Source organism: Somniosus microcephalus, chromosome 1 (genome assembly GCF_052327205.1).
Source record: "Somniosus microcephalus isolate GS21.2 chromosome 1, FLI_Smic_1.0, whole genome shotgun sequence".
Classification (NCBI taxonomy): domain Eukaryota; kingdom Metazoa; phylum Chordata; class Chondrichthyes; order Squaliformes; family Somniosidae; genus Somniosus; species Somniosus microcephalus.
This window is the reverse complement of record NC_140987.1, coordinates 404,624,915-404,651,977: the sequence shown is the minus strand read 5'-3', so window position 1 is coordinate 404,651,977 and position 27,063 is coordinate 404,624,915. Positions and strand designations below refer to the sequence as shown.

The 27,063-nt window shown below is 46.9% G+C and overlaps 1 protein-coding gene across 2 annotated transcripts in view; it reads right to left on the bottom strand.

Moving 5' to 3' along the window:
* Nucleotides 1-27,063, bottom strand: part of med12 (mediator complex subunit 12) — a 168,861-nt gene that overhangs the window by 66,302 nt on the left and 75,496 nt on the right. For both annotated transcript variants that reach the window (XM_085998362.1, XM_085998370.1), the window contains exons 17-23: nt 21,569-21,687; nt 20,924-21,067; nt 19,095-19,258; nt 18,045-18,176; nt 16,532-16,759; nt 8,354-8,498; nt 904-1,024 (exon numbers count right to left, since the gene is read on the bottom strand). In XM_085998362.1, the coding sequence (XP_085854488.1) occupies nt 904-1,024; nt 8,354-8,498; nt 16,532-16,759; nt 18,045-18,176; nt 19,095-19,258; nt 20,924-21,067; nt 21,569-21,687 (1,053 nt within the window). The remainder of the gene's footprint in view (nt 1-903; nt 1,025-8,353; nt 8,499-16,531; nt 16,760-18,044; nt 18,177-19,094; nt 19,259-20,923; nt 21,068-21,568; nt 21,688-27,063) is intronic.

Sequence of the window (27,063 nt, the reverse complement as noted above, 5' to 3'; positions counted from 1 at the left end):
ACATTTATCTTCATTCCCGTGCTTAGGATATAGTTATATCATGCATGTAATAGCAACATTTGGAGACTCTCAATTATCCTTCAATAATGGTGAAATAACGAAGTTTTCACTCTATTTCTAGTTAAGGTGTAATCTATTGCGTTGTTGAATTAGAATTGTCCACTCCCAAGCTGCAATCCACTAAAAAAAAATCCATCAACAAAAATGAAGACAGCATTATACACTACACATAACAGGAAGGCACAGGTTACAGCGCACATTGTTCAAAAAATCAAGGCTCAGATGAGACTCTCATTGCAATTTTCATCTTATTGACAAAAATTTGAATAGTACTTAATATGTGGAGAATTATGAAGGCAGGGTGAAAGGAAGGACTGCAAAAGTGCATGTAACCCATTAGTAAATATTCTTATCATCACTTTGATGATACAGGAAAATAAAGGGAATAGTTCCTTTCATACCAGGTCAGTACTGTTCAACCTACAACACAACTCACTGTGAAACTATAAGTACATGAAAAATTTGCCCCTGCCTGTGGAACTGCACAGTAGCCTGAATTTCTGCCTTCCAGAGAGGACTGAAAAAGCAAGCGACGCAGGAGCCGAAATAAGTAAGTAAAATGTTTTCAAGTTTCAAGAGTAGATAACAATTCTGTTCCAATTATATCTCTACAGGCTCTCCAAAGCTAGCCAATGATTAAACAGTTTTTTTTTTAAATAAAGAATGTTTACTGAATAAAACACCTCTGCCACTGATAGCACGGATAGGGGTTAATGTTCATAAATACAATAAAAGTGTGTATAGTGTGGATAGACACATTCTTAATTCTATACTTCAACTACAGACAGGAATATATCTCATCTTGGCGCTTTCAAAAGTGGTGATTCTAAGATAGATGGTTACCTGCATTAAGGAGTGATGGGATGGCCACACAGCGAATCAAATCCTCCAGCAGCAAGCATTGTCTGGCTATTAAAATAGCTATAAATGTTGCTAGAGAGTCATGGAATGACAAGTCACTCACCTGAGAAAAAAAAAGAGGGAGAGAGCTTTGTTACTAGACACCATCAAAAGTGAAGCCATTTATCTCACAGAATGCTTACTGCTGAAGTACAAGTGTCAGCTAGGCTCAGTGGTAGCACTCGCCTCTTGAGTCAGGTGGTCATGGATTCATATCCCTTTCCAGGACAGTACTCCAATGTGGGAGTGAATGCCAACCTTGACAAAACATTAAATGAGTGCTCATCTGCCTGTTTCTGTGTCCATTATCCTTTACCTCTTATTATAAAGTGTTCAGAGATGTCTTGCTTCATTTTATTGTTATTGTTCAGGTAGATATTAAAGACCCCATAACACTATTCATAGAAAGAAAAACACGTGAGTTCGCCCAGTGTTTGGCAAACATTTTTCTAGAACCAAACACCACTAAAAACAAATGAATTGATCATTCATCTCATGGTTATTTGTGGCCGACATTATTGCATGCAAAAGCGTTGCCATGTTTGCCAAATAACAATGATTGCACAGCACAGTGATTCATTGTGGTATTTAATAATAGCACCGCACCATTCCTGTTTTAAGTACTTTGAAACTTCCTGAGTGACATAATAAGGTATTATATGAATGCAAGCTCTTAGAAAAGAAACAAAACAGGGAGCAGACATCGATATTCAAGAAAGAGTTGGATATATTTCTTGAGGCTAAAGGGATCAAGGGATGTGGGGAGAAGGCAGGGACAGGGTACTGAATTTGGATGATCAGCCATGATCTCATTGAATGGCGGAGCAGGCTCGAAGGGCCGAATGGCCTACTCCTGCTCCTATCTTCTATGTTTCTATGTTTGGGAAGAAAGATAGCCAAGGTAACTGATGGAGCTGTCAACGACTAAGACATTTTTTGAAAGTGGGGAGAGAAGTGGTGAGTAGGAGGACTTTAGGAAGAGATTCCAGAGGTTCTGCCACCAATGATGAAATTTTAAAAATATGCCGGATTGTCATAAAAACCCAACTGGTTCACTTATATCCTTTACAGAAGGAAACCTGCTGCCCATACTTGGTCTGGCCTATATGCGATTCCAGTCCCACACCAATGTGGTTGACTTTTAAATGCCCTCTTAAGTGGCCTAGAAAGCTACTCAGCTACATCCTACCCCTAACTTTGGCATAACTAGGGATGGGCAATAAATGCCAGCAACGCCCACATCCAGAGAATTAAAAAAAAATTTTTTTTAATTCTGATGAGTTAGAATTTGCATAGGGTGGAGATTGGGAGGCCAGTGTGGAAAAACCCTGTTCAGAAGTAACAAAAGGGGTGAATGTGGGTTGGGTGGTGGTAAAGGTGAGACTGTAATGGAGGCATGCTTTTACACGAGAGTGCAGTTGACGGTAGACATGTGGTTCTTCCCCCTTCGGCTAAACTCCTTAATTTAAGCAGTTTGATGTTCAAGGAACCAACGGCACTGTAGATCATCTGCTGTTAAGCTTGCCTGTTACAGGAAAGAAAGCCCAATGAGCCACTCTAGGTCTCTATTACATAAAGGAGCCCAGCACAGCTAGAGAAATCAGCACCACCTGCCAAATGTAGGAGGTGGAGAAAGGCCACAGGGGCATATTAATATGTTAAAGCACGGGCTGAAACGGCATGAGCTCACCCCCCCACCCCAATTCCTCAAATGCCAAGTCCACAAATTCAGCTGGATTTCTCAGCTGGCCATTAGAAAAATTTTATTTTTTTAAATAAATATTTGTATCCATTAAGGGTGTGAGTTGTCTATACTGGGGAATACTTTTTCCACAGCATCTCTATCACCATAAAGTACTCTTATGTCAGATGCAGCACTGGTTAGATAGAGTGAAAGTCAGCTCTCTACCCTGCCCCATCAACCACTTGCAAGTCAGTACAGTACTGGTTAGATGCAGTCAAGCTCACTCTACTCTGACCCTACAATGTACTTTAACCCTAACTTCAGGAGGAGCACCTCCTCCTTAGCCAGTTGGACACTTCAATTTTCTACACCAGTCATCCTTGTGGCCAGAATGAGACTGACAATAGAATGTGAATTATGTAGAGGTCTACTGCAGATACTGGATTGAAAAGGCCCAAGCGCATTTCATATAGATCCTTTCCAAAGTCAGCAGATGAATCTTTCATCATTTCTGTCTGGGCTGGAATTAGATCCAGGTTCTAGAAGTGAAAAGCCATTTTTAACGCCTGGTTATTAAGCCAATTTAAACTGCTCCTATGCACCCAATATTGACAGGCTACATAGTGACATTATTGAAAACATACAGGCACAGGCTGGGTCACTAACCACACTCTCAACCAGTGAATGTGTTAGATTGAAAGTGAGGGGAGAAGAGAAAGTAGAACTTTTAGTAACAGGCATTAAAGCCCAATAGATCTCAATCCAACCTTCTCAACGTATCCTTAATCATTTCTCTTCTCCAGAAATTAATCCAATTGTTTCATAACCTTTTGATATACCTATCAATTCATTCCATGAAAAGCGACGCGTTAAGATAGTAACTATAGGTTTTTATTGGCTAAATAACAGAGCCCACCCTCGTGGGTGATCGGTTCCAACAAGGAAGAATACTAGCCAAGCGGTCACCTTTATACCTGGGCAAGCAGGCGGAGCCATGGGCGGAGTCAGCTGAGGTATGCCTAGGTATAACAGCGTGCGTGGCAAGAGGTAACCTTGTGTAGTGATAACAACAGTGTAAACAGTGATAACAACAGTGTAACAATAGTGAACGGTTGTGAACAATAACAGTGGTTTACCACATTCACCCCTTGTTTAAAATTGAGTCCGGCGGGGTGAAGTGTACTACCAGTTCGTGTATGTCAGTCTATCAGGAGGCCTCGTAAGCCTTTCTGACCGGCGCAACAGCGGCGGCAGTGGTGCAGTATCCGATGTTAATACTGGTGTCTGCGTGGTCGACGAAGGCCCCTGGGGTTCCGGCATGCCGCCTACAGGAGCTGGATTTGGGGGAGTGGTGGGGGATAACGGTGGTGTCTCAGGGGTGCCCGAGGGTGCGAGGTCTCGCAAGGAGACTGTGTCCTCCCGCCCGTCTGGGTATTCTACATAGGCATACTGGGGGTTGGCGTGCAGGAGGTTCACCCTCTCGACCAGGGGGTCCGTTTTATGGGTCCTCACGTGCTTCCGCAGCAGGACGGGCCCCGGAGAAGTCATCCATGTTGGTAGCGAGGTTCCTGTAGTCGACTTCCTGGGGAAAACGAACATTTGCTCATGAGGGGTGGCGTTAATGGCGGTACAAAGCAGTGACCGGATGGAATGGAGCGCTGCCGGGAGGACTTCCTGCCAGCGAGAGGTTGGGAGGCCCTTAGACTTTAGGGCTAAGAGGACGGCCTTCCAAACTGTCGCGTTCTCTCTTTCCACCTGGCCGTTCCCCCGGGGGTTGTAGCTGGTGGTCCTGCTCGCAGCAATACCTCTCGCGAGCAGGAACTGGCGAAGTTCCTCGCTCATGAAGGATGAGCCCCGGTCGCTATGTATATAGTTCGGGAACCCGAACAAGGCGAAGAGGTCGTTCAGGCATTTGATGACCGTGGTACTGGTCATGTCTGGGCAGGGGATGGCGAAGGGGAAACGGGAGTGCTCGTCAATAATGTTGAGGAAGTACACATTACGGTCAGAGGACGGGAGAGGCCCCTTAAAATCGATGCTCAAGCGCTCGAAGGGGCGGGTGGCCTTGATCAGGCTTGCTCTGTCCAGCCTATAGAAATGCGGTTTGCATTCGGCACAGACTTGGCAGTTCCTGGTCATGGTCCTGACCTCCTCGATGGAGTAGGGCAGGTTGCGGGCCTTAATGAAGTGGTAAAGTCTAGTGACCCCGGGGTGGCAGAGGTCGTTGTGGAGGGTCCGCAGTCTATCACCTTGCGTGCTGGCGCATGTACCTCGTGATAGAGCATCTGGGGGCTCGTTGAGTTTACCAGGCCGGTACAAGATATCGTACTCGTAGGTGGAGAGCTCAATTCTCCACCTCAAGATCTTGTCGTTCTTGATTTTGCCCCTCAGCTTGTTATTGAACATAAAAGCAGCCGAACGCTGGTCGGTGAGGAGGGTAAATCGTTTGCCTGCCAGGTAATGCCTCCAGCGTCGTACCGCTTCCACAATCGCCTGGGCCTCCTTCTCGACAGAAGAGTGTCGGATCTCAGGGCCCTGGAGGGTCCTTGAGAAGAAGGCCACAGGTCTCCCCGCCTGGTTAAGGGTTGCAGCTAGGGCGAAGTCGGATGCATCGCTCTCCACTTGGAAAGGGATGGACTCATCCACTGCGTGCATTGTGGCCTTCGCAATGTCTCCTTTTATGAGGGAGAAGGCTGCGCATGCTTCTGCTGCCGGGGGAAGGAGGTGGACTTCATGAGGGGTCTGGCTTTGTCCGCATAATTGGGCACCCATTGGGCATAGTAAGCGAAGAGCCCCAGGGTTCTCTTCAGTGCCTTTTGACAGTGGGGAAGGGGAAGCTCCATGAGGGGGCGCATTCTTTTGGGGTCGGGGCCGATGACTCCATTCTCTACTACGCAGCCGAGGATGGCAAGGCGCGAGGTGTTAAACACACATTTCTCCTTATTGTAAGTGAGGTTCAGCCGTTGGGCCGTACGGAGGAATTTCTCCAGATTAACATCGTGGTCCTGCTGGTCGTGGCCACAGATGGTGACGTTATCTAGATAAGGAAACGTGGCCTGCAGCGCGTTCTGGTCAACCATCCGGTCCATCTCCCTTTGGAAGACCGAAACCCCATTGGTGACGCCGAAGGGAACCCTAAGGAAGTGGTAGAGGCGGCCATTCGCCTCGAAGGCGGTATACTGGCGGTCCTCAGGGCGGATAGGGAGTTGGTGATAGGCCGACTTAAGGTCGATGGTGGAGAATACCCGGTACTGTGCAATCTGGTTGACCATGTCAGATATGCGGGGGAGGGGGTATGCTTCCAGCTGGGTGTACCGGTTTATGGTTTGGCTGTAGTCGATGACCAGGCGGTTTTTATTGCCGGTCTTAACGACTACGACCTGGGCACGCCAGGGGGTGGTGCTCCCCTCGATGATGCCCTCCTTCAGGAGACGCTGCACCTCAGAGCTAATAAAAGCTCTGTCCCCGGCGCTGTACCGCCTGCTCTTGGTAGCGACGCGTTTACAGTCGCGGGTGAGGTTAGCGAACAAGGAGGGGGGCGGGACGTTGAGAGTGGAGAGGCCGCAGGTGGTATGCGGCGGGCGGTTTAAAAACTGCTGGTTGTAGACTGTGAGTGGGGGGAGGGGTCCACCGTATGCCAAAGTGACACTTTGGAGGTGGCATTGGAAATCCAGCCCTAGTAGGACGGCAGCGCAGAGCTGGGGCAGGACGAGAAGTTTAAAGTTTTTATATTCCGTGCCCCTAACCGACAGGGTCACCACACAGTATCCGCTGACGTCTGTTGAATGGGACTTCGACGCCAGCGAGATCTGATGGCGCGTTGGCCGGACAGTGAGGGAGTAGCAGCGCACCGTGTCTGGGTGAATAAAACTCTCCGTGCTCCTGCTGTCAAACAGGAAGGTCGTGGCGTGGCCGTTTACCTCAATGTCCATCATGGACCTGGACAGATGATGCGGGAGAGCTTGGTCAAGCGTGACGGAGGCCAGTGTATGGCTGAGTGAGCTGCTGTCGTCGGCAGGTGAGGCGGTGGTCGGGTCTGGAGACAACATGGCGGCCGAGTGCGGCAAACAAAATGGCGGAGAAGATGGCCGCCCCCACGACTCACATGAGGCACTGCTGGCGTCTGTGGCCTTGATCAAAGATGGCCGCCCCACAACTCACATGAGGCACTGCTGGCGTCTGTGGCCTTGATCAAAGATGGCCGCCCCCACAACTCACATGAGGCACTGCTGGCGTCTGTGGCTTTCCCTCTGCAGGCGTTCGCGAAGTGGCCTTTTTTTCTGCAGCCGGAGCAGGTCGCGTTCCTTGCAGGGCAGCGCGCCCTTTGATGTCTCGCCTGGCCACAGAAATAGCAGCTGGCGGCCCGATCGCGGGGCTCCGCTGCCGCAGCAGGTCCCGGGGGTGGCGGTCCCGATCGATTCCGGGACACCGATGCCGTAGTAGGACCCAGGGGCGGCGGTGCGAGGGGTATTGCGGCCGGAGTCGGGCCCGAGTCCCACGGTCGCGCAGCACTGTACCCGGAGTACGCCTCGAGGTCCCGATGGGCCACTTCCAGGGAGCGAGCGAGGGCTGTAGCTGCTTTCAAGTCGAGGTCCTTTGATTCAAGCAGTCTTTGCCGTGAGTAGTCGGACCGAAGGCCTTTCACGAAGGCATCACAGATATTTCCTTCAGCATGTTGTGCAGCCGATACAGCTTTAAAGTCACAGTCCCTGCCGAGTGTTTGTAGCGCCCGTAAAAATTCATCTACAGACTCTCCTGGCTGTTGCGAGCAGGATCTTAGGAGATGTCTGGCATACATTGAATTTACTGGGCTCCGGTACTGCTCTTTTAGCAGGTCGAGGGCCTCCTCGTATGTAGTAAGGTCCCGGATGAGTGCAAATACTTTAGGGCTCACCTGGGCGGTCAGAACTCTTAGTTTGTCGGCTTCCGATGGCACACCGGAGGCTACCAGGTAGGATTCAAAGCAGCTCAGCCAGTGATCGAAGTCGAGGGCTGAATTCGCTGCCTGTGGGTTTAGATCCAGGTACGGCGATCGGAGGGCTGGCAGCCAAGTCGGCTGCTGGGGCTGGTCAGTCATTTCAAAATTTAGCCAATAAAATTGATATACCTATCAATTCATTCCATGAAAAGCGACGAGTTAAGATAGTAACTATAGGTTTTTATTGGCTAAATAACAGAGCCCACCCTCGTGGGTGATCAGTTCCAACAAGGAAGAATACTAGCCAAGCGGTCACCTTTATACCTGGGCAAGCAGGCGGAGCCATGGGCGGAGTCAGCTGAGGTATGCCTAGGTATAACAGCGTGCGTGGCAAGAGGTAACCTTGTGTAGTGATAACAACAGTGTAAACAGTGATAACAGTGTAACAATAGTGAACGGTTGTGAACGATAATAGTGGTTTACCACACCTTTCCTGGTAACTTTTTCTATAGTCACCCTTTGAGTGACACTATTAAGGCGATCATCCACAAACTGAACAGTTATCCAATCAGTCTGCCTCCAATTTTTAAGCAATGTGCTCCCCTCAAGATGCAGCATTCAGTTGCTCTTTTGCCTCATCTCTCTAGCCAGCTGACCACAGAGATTACTTTGTGGCAGTGATCACTAATAAAGATTACCTTAACTAAAGAGCATGCAGACAAGTCAAAGGAGGAATTTAACCCCAAAAAAGATTAAAAAGTTAACGACCTGTTTGATGAAAGAGTACTTACATCAACATTGCACAGAAGATCATTGAAGCCGCAAGTCCCATTATTGGATGAACAGCAGAGTGCCTTAAGCACACCAAGCCACTCCGCGCTGAGAGCCTTGCAATAGGCAGTCAGCTCCGCACACAAGATAGCAATGTCATTCACACTAAATAAAAAACAGAGACAGGTGTACAAAAATCTGCACAGGAACAATCAGACAATCTTATTTAAAAGCAGCAAACATGCACAGGTTATACGCACGTGGGCCCCAGGAAAGCAGCAGTCAGTTAGCTAGCTTGCTTTGTGTTCCTGCGGTCACAGGCCCCGTGTCCCTGTAGAAGAGTAAAACCATTCTCTCTTCACCCACAGAGCTAGAATTTAATGCTAAATCCAAAATACCAGCAAAATCTCAACAGAGGTTCAGGAGGACAGGGCGACAGTGAGTTATAGTGCACAGTCCTTTTGCTTCTGGGACCCAGGCTTGAATTCAGCCTGAACTATTACAGAAAATTCTCTTGTCAACTGCATTGTTTTTTGGTTTTTTATTTTTTATTAAGTGAAATGAGTTCGAGTGCATAAGATTAAACTTGCCATAATATAGCACAACTTAACATTAGGCTAGCAGTCTCATTCAAGGATGGCTAAAGTAGGAAGTGGAAAGAATCATACTAGTGCAGTAGGGGCAGGTATCTCAAACTGAAGTTACGGCACATTGTTGAGGTAAAGTGGAGGGCTTCACTTTGCAACTGTTTGTGTCAAAAAAGTGTTTGATATGAACAACAAATGCTCAAAATTGGGGGGAGGAAATGTTCCATTCCTGAGCACTGACATCCTTCAGCTTGATAAGCACAAAATAAATACGGACACTATAAAATTAAAAATTGAACAATAAGGCTCATAAATGAACATAAGCTCCATTAGTACTGGTATTTAGTCTAATGACAATATAATTCACAAAATTAAATCTGAACTGGCCTGATGATCTGCATCCCAGAGTACTAAAAGAGGTAGCCATGGAAATAGTGGATGCATTGGTTGTCATCTTTCAAAATTCTATAGGTTATGGAATAGTTCCTACAGATTGGAGGGTGGCAAATGTAACCCCACTATTTAAAAAAGGAGGGAGAGAGAAAACAGGGAACTACAGACCGGTTAGCCTAACATCAGTAGTAGGGAAAATGCTAGAGTTCATTATAAAGGATGTGATAACAGGACACTTAGAAAATATCAACGGGATTAGACAAAGTCAACATGGATTTATGAAAGGGAAATCGTGTTTGGCAAACCTACTGGAGTTTTTTGAGGTTGTAACTGGTAGAATAGACAAGGGAGAACCAGTGGATGTGGTGTATTTGGCTTTTCAGAAGACCTTTGATAAAGTCCCACATAAGAGGTTAGTGTGCAAAATTAAAGCACATGGGATTGGGGGTAATATACTGGCATGGATTGAAAATTGGTTAACAGAGAGTAGGAATAAATGGGTCTTTTTCAGGGTGGCAGGCGGTGACTAGTGGGGTAGCGCAGGTTCAGTGCTTGGGCCCCAGCTATTCACAATATATATCAATGATTTGGATGAGAGAACCAAATGTAATTTGATGTAAAATATTTCCAAGTTTGCTGACGACACAAAGCTAGGTGGGATTGTGAGTTGTGAGGAGGATGCAAAGAAGCTTCAAGGCGATTTAGACAAGTTGAGTGAGTGGGCAAATACATGGCAGATGCAGTATAACGTGGATAAATGTGAAGTTATCCACTTCGGTAGGAAAAACAGAAAGGTATTGTATTATTAAAATGGTGATAGATTGGGAAATGCTGATGTACAAAGGGACCTGGGTGTTTTTGTACACCAGTCACTGAAAGCAAATATGCAGGTGCAGCAAGCAGTTAGGAAGGCAAATGGTATGTTGGCCTTCATTGCAAGAGGATTTGAGTACAGGAGCAAGGATGTCTTACTTACAGTTATACAGGGCCTTGGTGAGACCACACCTGGAGTAGTGTGTGCAGTTTTGGTCTCCTTACCTAAGAAAGGATATACTTGCCATAGAGGGAGTGCAGCGAAGGTTCTCCAGACTGATTCCTGGGATGGCAGGACTGTCCTACGAGGAGAAATTGGGTCGACTAGGCCTGTATTCACTAGAGTTCAGAAGAATGAGAGGGGATCTCATTGAAACGCATAGAATTCTGACAGGGCTAGACAGGCTGGATGCAGGGAGGATGTTTCCCCTGGCTGGGGGGTCTAGAATGAGAGGTCACAGTCTCAGGATATGGGGTAGGACATTTAGGACTGAGATGAGGAGAAATTCATTCAGAGGGTGGTGAACCTGTGGAATTCTCTACTACAGAAGGCTGTGGAGGCCAAGTCACTGAATATATTTAAGGAGTTAGATAGATTTCTAGACACAAAAGGCATTAAGGGGTATGGGGAGAGAGTGGGAATATGGTATTGAGATAGAGGATCTGCCATGATCATATTGAATGGCGGAGCAGGCTCAAAGGGCCTACTCCTGCTCCTATTTTTCTAAAAAAAGAACTCAAAACATGTTAGGAGAGCTGAAGTCACAACTCGTGCTACAGCATACTCTCCCTAGAATTGGATGTCTCTATGGCCTAGAAATTGGGTATAGCCCCGCTTGAGGCGCTAGAACTGGCGGTGCGCTAAGTTTATAGCCAGACGAAACTTATCGCTGCCTGGCGAGATATTGGGTTGCATCGCCCCCAAAGGGGATTGAGGCGCTAATTCAGCCGTTGCACGGTGCTCCTAAGGCGCAAAAGTTCAGGCGCTACTCAATATCGACGCAGACGGGCGCAGCGCAGGTGATCTCAATTACGGGAAACCACGAGACTTCCAGGCGCCAGCCGGCTCTTAAAGGGGTGGGTCAGTCAGCCTGAGCTTCAACACCCAACGCCCTGTAAGCCTCAGATTCGGCGCTCGCCCTTCTCTGGCGTTAGAAACTTGTTGAGCATGGAGAAGGTTAGACAGAGAGCAGAGCGCTTCAGCACTGAGGCTCTGGACCAGTTGGTGGCTGCAGTTGAGCGCCGTCAAGATGTCCTGTATCCGGACAATGGCAAGAGGCCGAATCAGAAGGCTTACCGACGATCTTGGAGGGAGGTTGCTGTGAGGGTCAACTCCAGCAGCATGGCGACCAGGACCCCTGTTCAGTGCAGGAAGAAATTCAACGACCTCACACGGATCGTTAGGGTGAGTGATGGTTTACCAAACTTCCGATTCCCTCCATCTGCAGCTGACTTCGGGCACCCTGTTGCAATGATGCCCCAATGGCCATCTGCCAGCAAGCACCCATGGCCCTTTCTGGCCACACACATGGACAGATGTCTCAAGGCCTCATGTAAGGGCTCTTTCACCATGGGGGGCATGCGATGATCTCTCAAGGCCTCATGCAAGGGCTCTTGCACCATGGGGGGAATGAGATTATCTCTCAAGGCATCATGTTACAGAACTTCCCCTTCTTTCCCCTGCAGTCCAAGCTGGCGACGATCCGAAAGGAGCAGCGTCGAACCGGTGGCGGGCCTCCACAAGTGGTCACTCTCACGGATCTGGAGGAGAGAGTGCACCAGATTCTTGGAGGACGTCTGTCTGGTCCTGTGACCACTGCATCTGCCGACCCCATTTCCGACAGCGAGGGTAAGACTCTCACCTTTTTCACCTGTTGCCTTCCACTTGGTCCCCCCGCCAGCATGTATCCTCAGTGTGCAGCCATGTCAGAGCCTTGCCGCAATCTGGCATGCCTTTCAGCAAACCTGTCCTTTTGCTAAAGCCACTCTTCCACCTCCCTACTTTCAGATGAAGCAGCACCAACTCGGGCTCAACGCACTGAAGCTGCCAGTGCCACCGGAGGCGAGGAGCAGGAGGACTCCGGACCAGCCGTTGCAGAATCCGGGGAGCGGACACATCTACAGACTGGGGATAGTAGTCCCCTGGAGGGGAGGGGGGGCTCTGAGGATGAACCAGTTGCCGGACCAAGCGGCATGCAGCAACGCAAGGGGGATAGGCAAGTTCGGTCACCGTCTCCCCGGAGGGCAAGGCAGGTAGTCATGACTGCTGCACAGAGTGCAGATGAGGTGCGTCGCCTTGCTGAAATGAGCAAACAGGCCCGGGTCAGACACACGGAGCTGATGGCTGCAGTGGAGAAGATGCCTGAGTCAATAGATTCATTGGTTAAGAGTATGTTGGACTTCGGGGCAACAATGGAGGGGACTCTCCAGGGCTTTGGGGCAACAATGGACAGGTCTATCCAGGGCTTCGGGGCAACAATGGACAGGACTATCCAGGGCTTCGGCCCAACAATGGAGAGGACTGTCCACGGCTTTGAGTCGGCTATGGAAAGGAGTGTTCAGGGCTTCGGACAATCCCTGGAAAGGTCTGTCCAGGGCTTGTCCGAGACAGTGGAGCGGTCGGCACCTGCCTTGTCCGAAGCAATGGGAAGAACTGTCCAGGGCTTCTCTGAAGCACTGGCACCTGGCACACAGGTCCTCACTGTTGCCACGCAGTCACTTGCTGGGCTCCTCCACACCCAGATTGAGGCAACGCGTTCTCTCACTGCAGCCACCCTCTCTGCATCAGTTAGGATCACCCCGGGCCCTTCCAGTCCCATACAAGGCCAGGAATCAGTGGAGCATGCGATTGTGGCGGATGAGCCGAGCCGCTCCCCTCAGATAGCCAGTGTGTCATCCGACCATGGTGCAGGCGTCCTCTCTCGGCAGGAGACCATTGCACATGCCAGCGCTGGAACGTCTGCATTGCAGCTGCCACCACCTGCAGGGCACACTGCCTCCAGCCATGGTCACATCAAGCATCCTGCGTCCGCACCCTCCAAGCCCAGAGGTCGGCCAGGCCGTACCTCAGGAGCTTCTGCGCTTCCACACAGTGAGCAGGTGTCCCCCAGCCTTGAGCCTGCCACTGGGGTCCAATTACGTAGGAGCAGCAGGGAGGGAAGGGGCCGGGCACGAAAGAGAAGTCGTTCTCCCTCAAGGGGCCAGTTGTAGAGGGAGGTGCTGAGGCGTTTCTTTGTCCAAATTCAAGGACACCCTCACCTGTTGTTATATTTGCAGAAGGTTTGTTGAGTTTTGCGGCTTTGCCGAAGAGTTCGCAGTTATTTAGTAACTTATGGTTTCTGTTGACATTACGTTGTTTTGCTGTAATGAAAGACTTTTGTGCCAATAAACAGAAGTTTCAATGTGGCATGGTGCACGTGACTACTTTCAGTGATGCTGGCATTCAGAGGCCGTCAAACATCCAAAGTGCGCATGAGTTAAGACTCTCATCATTCCGCCACAGGGGTCTCGAAACGAGTCCTGATGAGCCTCTGACATATGGCCCTTCCACTTTCAGCAGCCCTTCCATCTTCCTCCTCATCCTCCTCCACCTGCTCTTCCTCCTTCTCCTCCGCCTGCTCCTCCTCCTCCGCCTCCGTCTGCTCTTCCTCCTCCTCCGCCTCCGTCTGCTCTTCCTCCTCCTCCTCCTCAGCCTGCTCTTCCTCCTCCTCCTCCTCCGCCTGCTCTTCCTCCTCCTCCTCCTCCTCCGCCTGCTCTTCCTCCTCCTCCTCCTCCTCCGCCTGCTCTTCCTCCTCCTCCGCCTGCTCTGCTGGTCGTTGAGGGACAGCTGGAATTGGCTGGGTGCGTCGATTCGCCAAGTTGTGGAGCATGCAGCAGACGACGACGATGTGTCCCACTTGCTGCGGCGAGTACTGCAGGGATCCCTCCGAATGTTCCAGACATCGGAAACGCTTTGAGAACACCAATAGTGTGCTGTTTACTGTGCCTGGTCGCCTGATGGCCACTGATCAGCTCTTCTGCTGGGGTGTCAGCCACACGGGAGTGTTGTCATCAGCCATGGCCAGAGAGGATAGCCCTTGTCCCCAGTAAGCCAGCCTCGTCTTCGAGCCAGCCCCTCAAAAAGGTTACAAACTGAGGTCAACCGCAGGATAAAGGCATCGTGGCTGCACCCTGGGAAATGCACGGTGACTGCCATGATGATTTGGCGGTGGTCACAGACCAGCTGCATGTTGAGGGAGTGGAGCCCCTTGCGGTTGTGGAAGTCCTAAGGATGATGGCATGGCGCCCTCAAAACCACGTGTGTGCTGTCAGTCGCCCCCTGCACCATGGGGAAGTCCGCAATAGAAGCGAGACCCTGCGCGCGCTCCGCCTGCTTGTGCAGGGTCAGAGGCAAGGTCATGAATTGACGCCTTCGCCTATAAAGGGCATCTGTAACATGCCGGATGCAACAGTGGACTGCAACCTGAGCGACAGTCGCAATGTCCCCAATGGCTGACTGAAAGGATGCGTTGGCATAAAAATTGAGGCCATCAGTCCGTTTAGCGATCACGGACAGAGAGGTTCTGCACCGTTCACACGGCTGCAGATCCTGACCAAGCAGGTGGCACAGATCAGTAACAATGTCCCTCCACAATCGGAGCCTTCCCAAACACTGCTCCTCCGACATGTCAAGGCTTGTCACCTGCTGCCTAAAGACCCTCGCAGCATCCCGTCGGATTGGCCGACCTCCATTGCCCCTCCTCCTTCTGGCCAATCCCGGCCCTCTCTCCCGCCGCCTCTCTGCCCCTTCACAGTGTTGGGCGATGAGGCCGTCGCCCTACAAAGAAGCTCCCATTCCGATGCAAGTTGGTCAAAAGGCTTTTAGGTGTAGTGCTGCAAGTGCTTCGGACAGGTTTGAAGGTCCCAAGTACTGTAAAGCTAAATTCCCAAAACTCCGCTCCACAGTAGCTCGTCAACTCTATCCAGCAGCGATCGCAATGAGCAGGCCAAGTGGCTGAGGATTCTGCACTAGAGCTGTCCCCTTTAAATAGCGCCCCCCTACTCCGAGAAGGGCCTGCTAGCCCTCCCTCGAACTGTCACTAATAGCGCTAGGCGTTAAGGCTCCGGGCGCCACCCAATATGCGATCAGGCGCTCCTAGAAGGTGTTGCACACTGAAATGACGTCATGATGTGCTTGCGCTCGCGGGCGCGCGCAGGCGCTAAATGTATAGTCAATATCTGAGTTGTCGCTATCTTCATAGCAACCGCCCCAACATAGGGCATCGCCCCAATTCTAGGTCTCTTTAGGTGCTCAGCGCCGGTGCTACCAACCCAATTTCTAGGCCTATATCTCTTTGAAACGGATACAAAATCTTTGTCGGCCTTTAAATCCCTCCATGAGCTCACTCTACCCTTCGGCTACAATATTTTCCAGTCATACATCGCTACACTCATCCACTACTTCTCTAGGCCTGGTCTACAGACTACTCCTCCTCCCTGTGCTCTCAGTGGCAAATTCTTCAGCCAGCACACCTTCATACTCTGAAATTCTGCTGCTAAATCGCTTTGCCTAACTACTTGTCTCTCCTTCAAAAGCACTTTGACTATATCTGTAACCATCTCCCTAACCTCTCTCATAATTCCTGCTTGATGCCCACTGTTCCCCTATTAAGTACACACTGGCGCGGGGGTGGGGAGGGGTTGTTGCATGAAAGGTGCTAAATAAATATACGCTGTTGCTGCTGCATATCAGCAAGAGTCCATCAGTACTTCACCAAATTTCTCCTATTTTCCATGGCGAGTTTTGAATATGTGAAGCTTAGCGAAAGTGATGAGGAATAGGCCATTTTCCATTGATATTTTTGCAATGTCAGCATCTAAAACTCCCAGATAAGGTACAATATGGATTACATGCAAAATGGAACTTCTACATTGCCCCATCAAGCACTCTCAGGTCATGTGTAGCAAGGTTTCGATGCTGTATCTCAACAACGAGCCTTAACCCCAACCTCAAATCAGCACTCGTTACAGTGCCAGTGTGGCACTTCTGTTCCCTTGGCCAGCTATGCTTCTAGTCTGTTAGTTAGATTGTCAATTTAGTACAACCTGGCTGAATTCGGAGTACTTTTAATGTTGGGGACCTGTGCTCATTAGGAGCTGGACTGAAATTGCCCAGCACTCATTACACTTCTGATTGCGGAGAGGAGAAACTTATCAACTAATCATTCTGACACGAATTTCAATCCAAACTCCAGAAGTGAATGGGCCATGCTGTATGAACACTAACCCCATTCACCTCAGTCTTCATTTTGATTCTGAAGCTTTTTTTTGTATCAAATCAGCTGATTCTGAACAGTGAATGAAATAATGTTAAATCAGCTGGCCACATTATTCCCCCCATAGATATAAAGTTAGTCAGGCTCTTACCGATCAGGGTCATGATGTCCCACACAGACATGCATGAGTGCGTTGCAGACAAAGCTATAGCGATTGGCTGGGTTGTCATTCAGAATTTTACCAAGCATGGAGTAGCTGAAGTTGTGGGCAGAGGGGTTTTCAATGGCATCGATCATGAACTCAGGTTCCCAGAGCATGTTGGAGTCAGAAGGATCAATATTGCTGTAGATGGTATTCTTGACCTTGGAGCAGGCATCACTTATGGCAAAAATAAATAGTTACATTTCATTAAATTGTACCACTTTTAAATTTAAAAAATCTTATTTCAAGATTTATCAAAATATAGGCTGTAATCTGAAATCCTATACAAGTATAGACTGAGGCGATATATATTCCATTAAACATAATGGGCCAGAACTTCGGGTCCCCACAGGTGAGTACGCACATGCACGGGAAACCGGAACTTCCGTTCCCTTAAAGGAAGGGGTTCACAGGTCGAACGTGTGCGCCGGAGAGGCAGCGCGTACGCCTGGAACTTCCGTTTTTTTTGCAGGTTTCTCCGGGAGGGTAAGTCTCCAGGAGCTATGCTTTTAAAAAGCAGTCGCAAGGCCTGCTTTTAACAAGGTAAGTGGTGAATTAAGTAAAATTTAAACATTTTTTCCACAGATTTATTATTTTTAAATACTTTAAAGAAAGGTAAGTTTATTTTTAGCCCCGTTAGAAACTGTAATTAATTTTTTCAAAAATTTAAATTGTTTAAAATATTTTAAAAATGTGATTTTTTTTCTTAATTTATTTGAAGTTTTAGTTATGATTTGGGGCTGAATTGTATTCATAGATTTGACAGGTCTTCCTGTCAAATCTATGAATACAGATTCCCTGCTACCATTGGCTCTCCATGGCCCACGTGATCCCAGGGGACGCTTCGAACTAACTGCGCCCCTGGGATACGCAAGCACTGCGTGCCAGCAGTTGGAGCAGGCCCAGGATCGGAATCCCACGCAGGCCCACAGCACAACGGCCGGCGCGCTAGTTAAGTGCAGGTCGGAGGCTTGCACCCGCGGGAAGCCTCCGACACGAATTTCTGGGCCAATACTTCCTGCGCTGCTGGTGATGTGAGTAGGGCGAGTAGCCTTTAGAGCACAACAGGCTAGGTTTGAATACTGGACATACAAGGATGGTTGAATATTCCGAAATCCTTTTAGGGATTCTCAAGTATTCATTCAGACATTCCCTCAGGAGATTAAATGAGTGGGATAGAGTGGATTATACATGGCCAGTAGAAGGAACAGGCTTGATAGTCCAAATGGTCTTTTCTTGTTCAGTGCATTCTTAGGCTTTAAATAGAGAATAACAAACTCTATAAATATCCAGGAACTAAACAACCTGAATTTTCAAACATATCTATGGTTGCAGGAAAGATTTCCCCCAATCCCGATCTTCACAAACCCCTCTCCCAACCTTTCCACCAAATGACTCCCAAAGGTTGTCCATCTAATAAAACTTTCACATACTTGATCTGAAACATATCTGCAATTCTTACCCAAAGAGCTCTCCAAACTTGCTCTTCAAATGACTGCAGGAGGTATAGAGATCATAGAGGTAGGCGAGGATACAACGCTCAGCAGAGGAGCAGTCTGCCGGGTTAACACCATGCTTTACCACTCCACATAAACTGAAACGGAAAAAGAGGTTACTCACAAGAAAGGTTTCCCTGAAAACATTTTATTTGGAGATGAAACACCATCAACAGCACAGAAAGTTAGTTTATGTTTTCTTTTTATTCAGCAGAACAAGAGTTAAACAGCTAGTCCGGTATTTGTCCAGTAATCATTTGGAATTTGATTTATGGACCCCTCCATATTGTGATTTTATACCACATTCACTGCAACATTACCACCTTTTGTTTCGCTGCACTTAAAAACAGGTATGGCCGTGGCTTGGATGCAACGTAATTTCCCCAACATTGGGCCTAGGGAATATCTCAACTTAATCTGACAGCCCTATACCCCATGTCAATATGGTATTTTCATTTTTCATGCTTTTCCCTCATGTTCCTATTGTGTTTGCCATAAACCGGTATAAAACAGTTTAAACAAATAGTAGACTTTCCCTGCCTTGGTGGTCATTTCCTGTTTTTTTGTCTTCCAATTGTACTTACGCCTGCTATTCATAAAGTATTGCCAGTAACAAAATTTTCCTTAAAATTCCTTACAGCAATCAGATAACATTTATCCTGACACACCAGAAGCAATAGAATAATGTGCTAACTCACTGTACGCTCAGTCTCAATATGTTATTTTTTGGTGCAGGTAACCATCCCAATTGAGTCCCGCCAAGACAATTTGCATCCAACCTGTCTCAACCTGTCAATAATGTTGGTATGAAGCCCCCTGTTGGCAAGTACACAAGAATGAGCAGAGAACAACTCTCTCCACTTCCCTCCTTTCTGAGGGGAAATACCAAGCCTCAATGTGGCACCAACCCAAAATGATGCATCCAGTCATTTGAGGGTGATGCATGTACATTCTCATAACACATTTAAAATGTGTTCAAATAAATCTACCTGAAAAAGAGAATCTGAAAGTCTCACCCTTCAAACACTTGTGCTGTCTGATCAGGGTTGAGGATAAGGCAGGAATGATAACGCCGCAGGACTGCTACAATGCACAGGCACAAACCCGTTGTGTAGCTGCCAACCAGACTGGATGACTTCAGGAGTAACTCAGCTTCCACCACACTCAATTCATTCAGCAACTGCAGAAAGAGCAGAAACAAACATGAAGTAAGCACAATTCCTTATCAACTTTACATCAGAGGAACCCATAACTAAATACCGTAGCAATACAACAGAATTAAGGATGACACATGCAGATGGAACACAAGAGCTCCAACATGCTTAACTGCAATAACTAAGTAAGCTTTTGCAATTTCAACTCTGTTGTTGTAGGGAGAAACTAACCAGGGGATTGAATGCAGCAAGAAATAGAAGGCTGAGCAAAGAGAATGAGACTCATCTCAGGTTACTCCAGTGCACTTCCCAAGTGCAAAACTGAATGCAGCACTGACATAATTCTGAGGTACATGGAGACTTTAGTGGAGGTGAGGGAGTACAAACCGGAGAAAATAACAACTTGCAAAAAATAAAACAAACAACCAGACATGGCCTATGCAGCCAGACATATTAAGGCACATCAGTACAGCCACATCTCAGCAGCAGACCGTATGATTTTATAGTGCACACTGTCACTTATTCCATTGTAGACAAGTGAACATTCGTAAAAATATATATTTTAGCAGCAGTGGATCCATTTTACAAGAAGATTGCTGTTTGAAAACTCCCTCAATGGCTCAGTTTGCAAACACATTCCCTGGTGTGGTACTGAAACATACAGACCAGAATGTCCCAGGTTCAATCCTCAATCAAAAGCAACAGAAGCATTTCAATTGGCCTCAGTGCTGTTGAGCAGGTGGAGTAAGGGCACAGAAGGTGGGGGGAATCAGGCATGATGCCTACTCCTGATCGTTATTCAGGGAGGTCTGCTAGCTAAGGTGCATATGTATGGACATTGGCTGAGGACATAATCAGGCTCAGCTGTAATGCTCTTCACTGAACAGCAGCTAGCTGGCACTCACCATCTAAGCTCATAGATGATGAATGACCAAATCCAGGAGGTAGCAGTGAACTGCTAACACTCGTGGAATTGTACGCCAGCCAGATTCAGCACCTTCAGGAGAAGAAAAGGAATGAGGGGTAAAATCTGTTTGCTGCAGTTTTACATACAAACCGATCATTCTGAAGCTGCTGGAATCATGGGAAACATACACTTAAGTGCAAATACTGCACCTTATGGACATTAGCAAATACAGGAAACTTCGCGATATCCGGCACCGACGGGACCGAGCTGCTGCCGATCTATCAAAACTTCCGGATAGACCAGCGCTAATGTTGAAGGATACGGAGGTTTTTTATCTCCGTATCTGACAACAAACACTGTTGCTTAGCAACAGCTTGTACACACTCGGCCCGTACCTTGGAAGCGTCTCTGAAGCTGTTGCTAAGCTACAGAGATGCTTTCCAGAGCCTGACTGTTAAAAAAAAAATGCTAGAAGAAAAAAAACCTAACCAAAACGGCTGCTGATTTCTGCCGTTAGATCGAGGTTTCCGGACATACAACCTCCGGATAAACCAAAGTTTCCTGTATCTGGGAAAGGAAGAAACTGGCATTCTAATATCCAAATAACTTGAACATCCAAAATTATTTAATTTATGACCACACTCTGGATTTCAACAGAGTCAACTGGTTACAACGGAAATTGTGGCTCACCAACATAGCAACAACACAAGTCTGAATCACCATCCTGTCCCTTGGGGTTTTAAGTAAAGCAAACAGAGATAAAACAAACTAGTACCAAAGGTACCTGAATAGCAAAATCTATCAGTCCACTGATATTAAGGGAATACTCCATCAGGTCAAAGATGAACTGAATGTGCTGAACAAGAGGCAGATGATAGGACATTCCCAAGGCAAAACTAGTGATCTGTTCCAGCACGTTCCGTGATACCTATCACAACAGAAGAAAAAGAGGGAAAGTAAATACACAAGATTCTCATTTTTTTGAAGAGATGGTATTTTCTCTTGCACTGATCTTTGCTCCTTAATGAGCACGAACAGCCAGAATCAATGGGAGAGAATACACAGATAATTTCTGCACATTTATCAGAAATTCAGAGCCACCCACATAATTGCTTTTTAATTATAAAAGTTTGCTGCAAACAGATTGATTTGACAAAGCATTAACTTTTTACTAAAATTCTTTTTTTTTTAAAAAACGAGAAATATAAGTGAAGGCCTATAACGCAGGGCACCAACAAGGCTGAACAGAGCAGAATGAGATCATTCAAGTAACAGTTGTTAGATGATGTCTGCCAAAGTAATATATCGCACACTTAAAGTTTATCTTACATCATTTTTAATTTCTGTCACAGAAGAGTGTGCAGCACGGTGTGGCACTTGCCGATTCCTACCATGTAGTTCAGCAGTTTAAAAGTGTCCCGTCCCTTACCTGAGAGGTAACTTGATGTTGATCAAAATGTGAAAGATGCTGAAATTTGGCAAATATGTCCTCAGCTGTAGGAAATGCTTCTGGTTTATTTTTCTTTCGCTTCTGTCCTTCCTCTCCACCTGCAGGAAGCACATAAAAGTCAACTGTTGCTTTATACAGCACACAACCGTGTAACATGGTGCAGGAAAATTTGAAGGACATGCCAAGGGAAACCAGGTAACCATCCGTCACAGCAGATTAACTACCTTAGTTGTATCTTCACTAAATCTCAGAATCACCTTCATTTACAGTCAAGATGTGCCAATTTTTTGAAACAATATAAACATTTATTTATTCCCAATTTTATTTTTTCAAATACACAATTCCCAGCAGTAATTATTTAACTATGCTGCATAATGTGCGTCATACTGGCTCATCTCATAATGGTCGCCTCTGTGTCTATGGGTTGTGAGTTCAGGCTCGATACAATGACTTAAACTCATAATCTAGCGTGACACTTTATAGCACAGTACTGTGGGAATGTTGCATTGGCAGAGGTGCGGCCCTTCGGGTGCGCCATGAACCAATTGCCTATTTTAGTTGTTCAGTGAATGTTAAAAACCCACATCACTATTCTAAGAAAAGCAGTGGTTCTCCATATCTTGGCCAACACTCCACCCTCAACCAAAACCACTAAAAAAATAATTAACCGGCCATTCATCTCGTAGCCATCTTTAGGAGGTCGCTGGTGCAGCCGATTGCTCCGTTTGTCTATATGATAGTTGTTGCATTTTTAAAAACACGATGTTGTCACTTTTCAGACATTTTGAAATTACATAAAATATAAAAGTAAATGCAATAGTCTTATATAGTTGGAGCATCCCAGCGGTCAGGAGCAGGGCGGGGGGGGGGGGGGGGGGGGGGGGGGAATCAACCACAGTACCCCCTATGAATCTCTAGCCAGTAATCCCTGCTGGTGAGTACAAGATCATGCTGATTGTTATGCCCTGAATAACGGAATAATCTGAGAACACTCATTGTCCAGCCTCAAACATAAAGAATGCCATTTGGATAAGGTACCAGAGGGCAGCCAGCATCTATGGAACTATAGCCCATATGTTGTGATCAAAAGTTTGATCGAAGAGGTTGATTTTTTAAGGAGAGTCTTCATGTAGGAGAGGGAGGCGGAGAGGTGAGGGGAGAGTGACTGCCCTTGACACAGGGCAGCAGTTGACCGAGTGTGGCATCAAGGAGCCCTAGCAAAACTGAAACCAATGGGAATCGGGGGGGGGGGGGGGGAAACTCTCCACTGGCTGGAGTCTTACCTAGCACAATGGTCGTGGTGGTTGAAGGTCAATCATCACAGCCCCAGGACATCACTGCAGGAGTTCCTAGGCCCAACCATCTTCAGCGGCTTCATCAAAGACCTTCCCTCCAACATAAGGTCAGAAATGAGGATGTTCGCTGATGACTGCACAGTGTTCAGCGCCATTCACAACTCTTCAAATAATGAAGTAGTCCATGCCCACATGCAACAAGAACTCGACGATGTTCAGGCTTGGGCTGATAAGTGGCAGGTAACATTCGCGTCACAACAGTGCCAGGCAACAAGTGAGAGTCTAACCACCGCCCCTTGACATTCAACGGCATTACCATCGCCGAATCCCCCACCATCAACATCCTGGGGGTCACCATTGACCAGAAACTTAACTGGACCAGCCACACAAATACGGTGGCAACAAGAGCAGGTCAGAGGCTAGGTATTCAGTGGTGAGTGTCTCACCTCCTGACTCCCCAAAGCCTTTCCACCATCTACAAGATACAAGTAATGAGTATGATGGAATACTCTCCATTTGCCTGGATGAGTGCAGCTCCAACAACACTCAAGAAGCTCGACACCATCCAGGACAAAGCAGCCCGCTTGATTGGCACCCCATCCACCACCTTAAGCATTCACTCCCTCCACCACCGGCATACCGTGGCTACAGTGTGTACCATTTACAATATGCACTGCAGCAATTCGCTAAGGATCCTTCGACAGCACCTCCCAAACCTGCGGCCTCTTCCACCTAGAAGGACAAGGGCAGCAGGCGCATGGGAACACTATCACCTCCAAGTTCCCCTCCAAGTCACACACCATCCTGACTTAGAAGTATATCGCTGATTTGCTGGGTCAAAATCCTGGAATTCCCTACCTAACAGCACGGTGGGAGTACCTTCACCACACGGACTGCAGTGGTTCAAGAAGGCGGCTCACCACCACCTTTTCAAGGGCAATTAGGGATGGGCAATAAATGCTGGCCTTGCCGGCGACACCCACATTCCACAAACACATTTTTTTTTAAAGACAGGGGAGAGGGGCAGGAGGATGGGTTGTAGGCCTGGAGGAGGTTACAGAGATCAGGATGTACGAGGCCATGAGGGAATTTAAACACAAGTATAAGAATTTTAAATTTAAGGCACTTGGGACAGGGAGCCAATGTAGGTCATCAATGACAGAGGCGATGGCAAGTGGGCCTTGGTAACAGATAGGATACACGCAGCAGAATTTTTAATGAGCTGAGGTTGAATGATCGGAAACTGGCCAAGAAAGCATTGAAATGGTCAGATTTGGAAGTGACAAAGGCTGCATGTTTCGGAGGAAGGGGGATAAAATCAGCACCCCCGGTCAGCCAATTATGCTACACTCCTGATGCCAAAGGCACAATTTTCAGGCCCGTTAGCACCGTTCGTTCATTTTCGGGCCGAAGAAATTTAAATTCAGCTGCAGTTACAAAAAATTAATCCATGTCCCATCCAAATTTGATGCATATGATACAAGATTAGTTCAACCGAGATTTTGAACTATAGGTTTGAGGAGGAACCAAAATACTTTGGAACAAATACAAACTGTGTAATTTATTCAGTTAGATTAAAAAAGCATCGCCATATTTCGAAGAAAGTGGCAAGCGGAGAAAGAGTATTTAAGTGGTTTGATCTGTGCATTGAGTGAATCAAACTAAATGCAATCAACAGGAAAAGATAAGGTAGACCAGCCAGCTTCCTTAGTCAGAAAAGCTTTCAAGAAAAGGACTACATGTTAACGTTATCTTTTAAAGAATAACTTAGCATTAGATTGTGATTCTGTTTTTCTATTCAAGGAATTAAATAATAGGCTTTCTGTAGCTATATAATTGTATTATATCAATATCTGGATAGATTATTCACTTTGTTCATTGTTTAATAAATTTGATTTGCAGTTTAAACTTAAAATCAGGTCTAATGTGAGGCTCTATTGATTTGGAAGACTAAAGAGAGAGATCCTCTGGAGGTATCCCAGGCATATCACTAAAAATGTCCTAGTTCTTAAAGCTAAGATAGGCACTCTTAAAAGTATGGAGTTGGGACTCAATGAGATTGATCCTAGATACAGGAGCTGAAAAAAACTAGAGTAAAAAGGGTTAAGGTAGAGCAACATGCACAGCCCAGCCACGTTATTCAGAAACAGGGAAAGAAAATTTGAGTGACCTTGGGTACTTCCAGCACATTCCATCGAGGCACTGTTACACGTCTCAGAAAATGCATGCCCATCACATTGAGCAGTGAATGGGCCAAGAGAGTGGGTCACGGAACACCAAATCTGCAATTAAATGTAAAATGCCCTTACCCCATCATACTTTTCTCTGCACCATGCAATATACCTAGCTCAAAGACAAGCAACCCAGCTTGGGTAGTCTGTGAAAGGCCCTTAAGTGCGTCAGCTGTGGCCCAGTTGGTAGCACTCTTGCTTCTGGGCCAGAATGTTGTGGGGTCAAGTCCCACTCGAGACTGGAGTACAAAATCTAGGCTAACACTTCAATGCAGTACTGAGGGAGTGCTGCACTGTCGGAGGCATCGTCTTTCATACGAATCTGCCCTCTCAGGTGGGCATAAAAGATCCCATGGCACTGTTTCGAAGAAGAGCAGGGTAGTTCTCCTGGTGTCCTGGCCAATATTAAGCCCTCAATCAACACCACTAAAATAGATTATCTGGACATAAATCACACTGCTGTTTGGGATGTCCTGAGGTTGTGAAAGGCACTATATAAATTCAAGTTTTTCTTTTTACATAGTATGCGAGTGCAGCACAGGGCAATTCTGCACCATGTGAGGACATGCCAGGCCTCTCTTCTGCACCTCCCTGAAGATATTAGCGATGTCAGTATGCCACTATGTGGGTAATCACAACCATAAATCCCCATTCTGCCACTCTGCACCCTCAGGATTTATTGAAATTAAAAAACAAGTGTGATAAGTCATGAGGTGGGCTTTCAAGTCAAACATGAGTTACATTTTGAGTCAACTGTCCCAGCCAGTTAGCAGTAGGGGATACCTTTGGTCTCCGGCCTCCTGGCTAAAGAGTTGGGAGAGAAATCCAGTATAGTTCCCCAATGATTCCTGCAGGAAAGTGTATGTATATGTTGAGTTTTGATGAGGTAACTTGATTGAAACATATAAGATCCTGAGGGGTCTTCAAGAGTGGATGTGGAGAGGATGTTTCCTCTTGTGGGAGAATCTAGAACTAGGGGTCACTGTTTAAAAATAAGGGGTTGCCCATTTAAGACAGCGATGAGGAGAAATGTTTTCTCAGAGGGTCGTGAGTCTTTGGAACTCTCTTCCTCAGAGGGTGGTAGAAGCAGAGTCTTTGAATATTTTTAAGGCAGAGATAAATAGATTCTTGATAAGCAAGGGCGTGAAAGGTTACCGGGGGTAGGTGGGAATGTGGAGTAATCAGATCAGCCACGATCTTAATGAATGGCGGAGCAGGCTCGAGGGGTCAAGTGGTCTACTCCTGCTACTAATTCGTATGTCCGTATGTATGTTCGTAACAGAGAGAGGGTGGACGAGGGCAGTGCAGTTAATGTGTATACGGACTTTCAAAAGTACCACATATTAGGCTTGTTAGTAAATTTGAAGCTCACTAGATAAAAGGAGCAGTAGCAGCATGGATACAAAATTGGCTAAGGGATAGAAAACAGAGTTGTGGTGAATGGCTGTTTTTCGGACTGGAGGGAGCTATACAGTGGCGCTCCCCAGGGTTCAGTAGGACCACTGCTGTTTTTGATATACATTAATGACTTGGGCGTACAGAGCACAATTTTAAAATTTGCAGATGACACGAAACTTGAAAGTGTAGTGAACAGTGAGTAAGATAGTAATAGACTTCAAGATGACAGACAGGCTGGTGGAATGGGAGGACACACGGCAGATGAAATTCAACACAGAAAAGTGTGAGGTGATACATTTTGGTAAGAAGAATAAGGAAAGACAATACAAGCTAAATGGTACAATTTTAAAGGGGTTACAAGAAGAGTGACACCTGGGGGTGTTTGTACAATGAATGGTTAGGATTTGGAATGCACTGCCTGATAGGGTGGTGGATTCAGATTCAATAGTAGCTTTCAAAAGGGAAGTGGAAAAATACTTAGAGAAAAAATTGCAGGGATATGGAGAAAGAGCAGTGGAGTGGGTCTTACTGCATTGCACTTTGTAAAAGC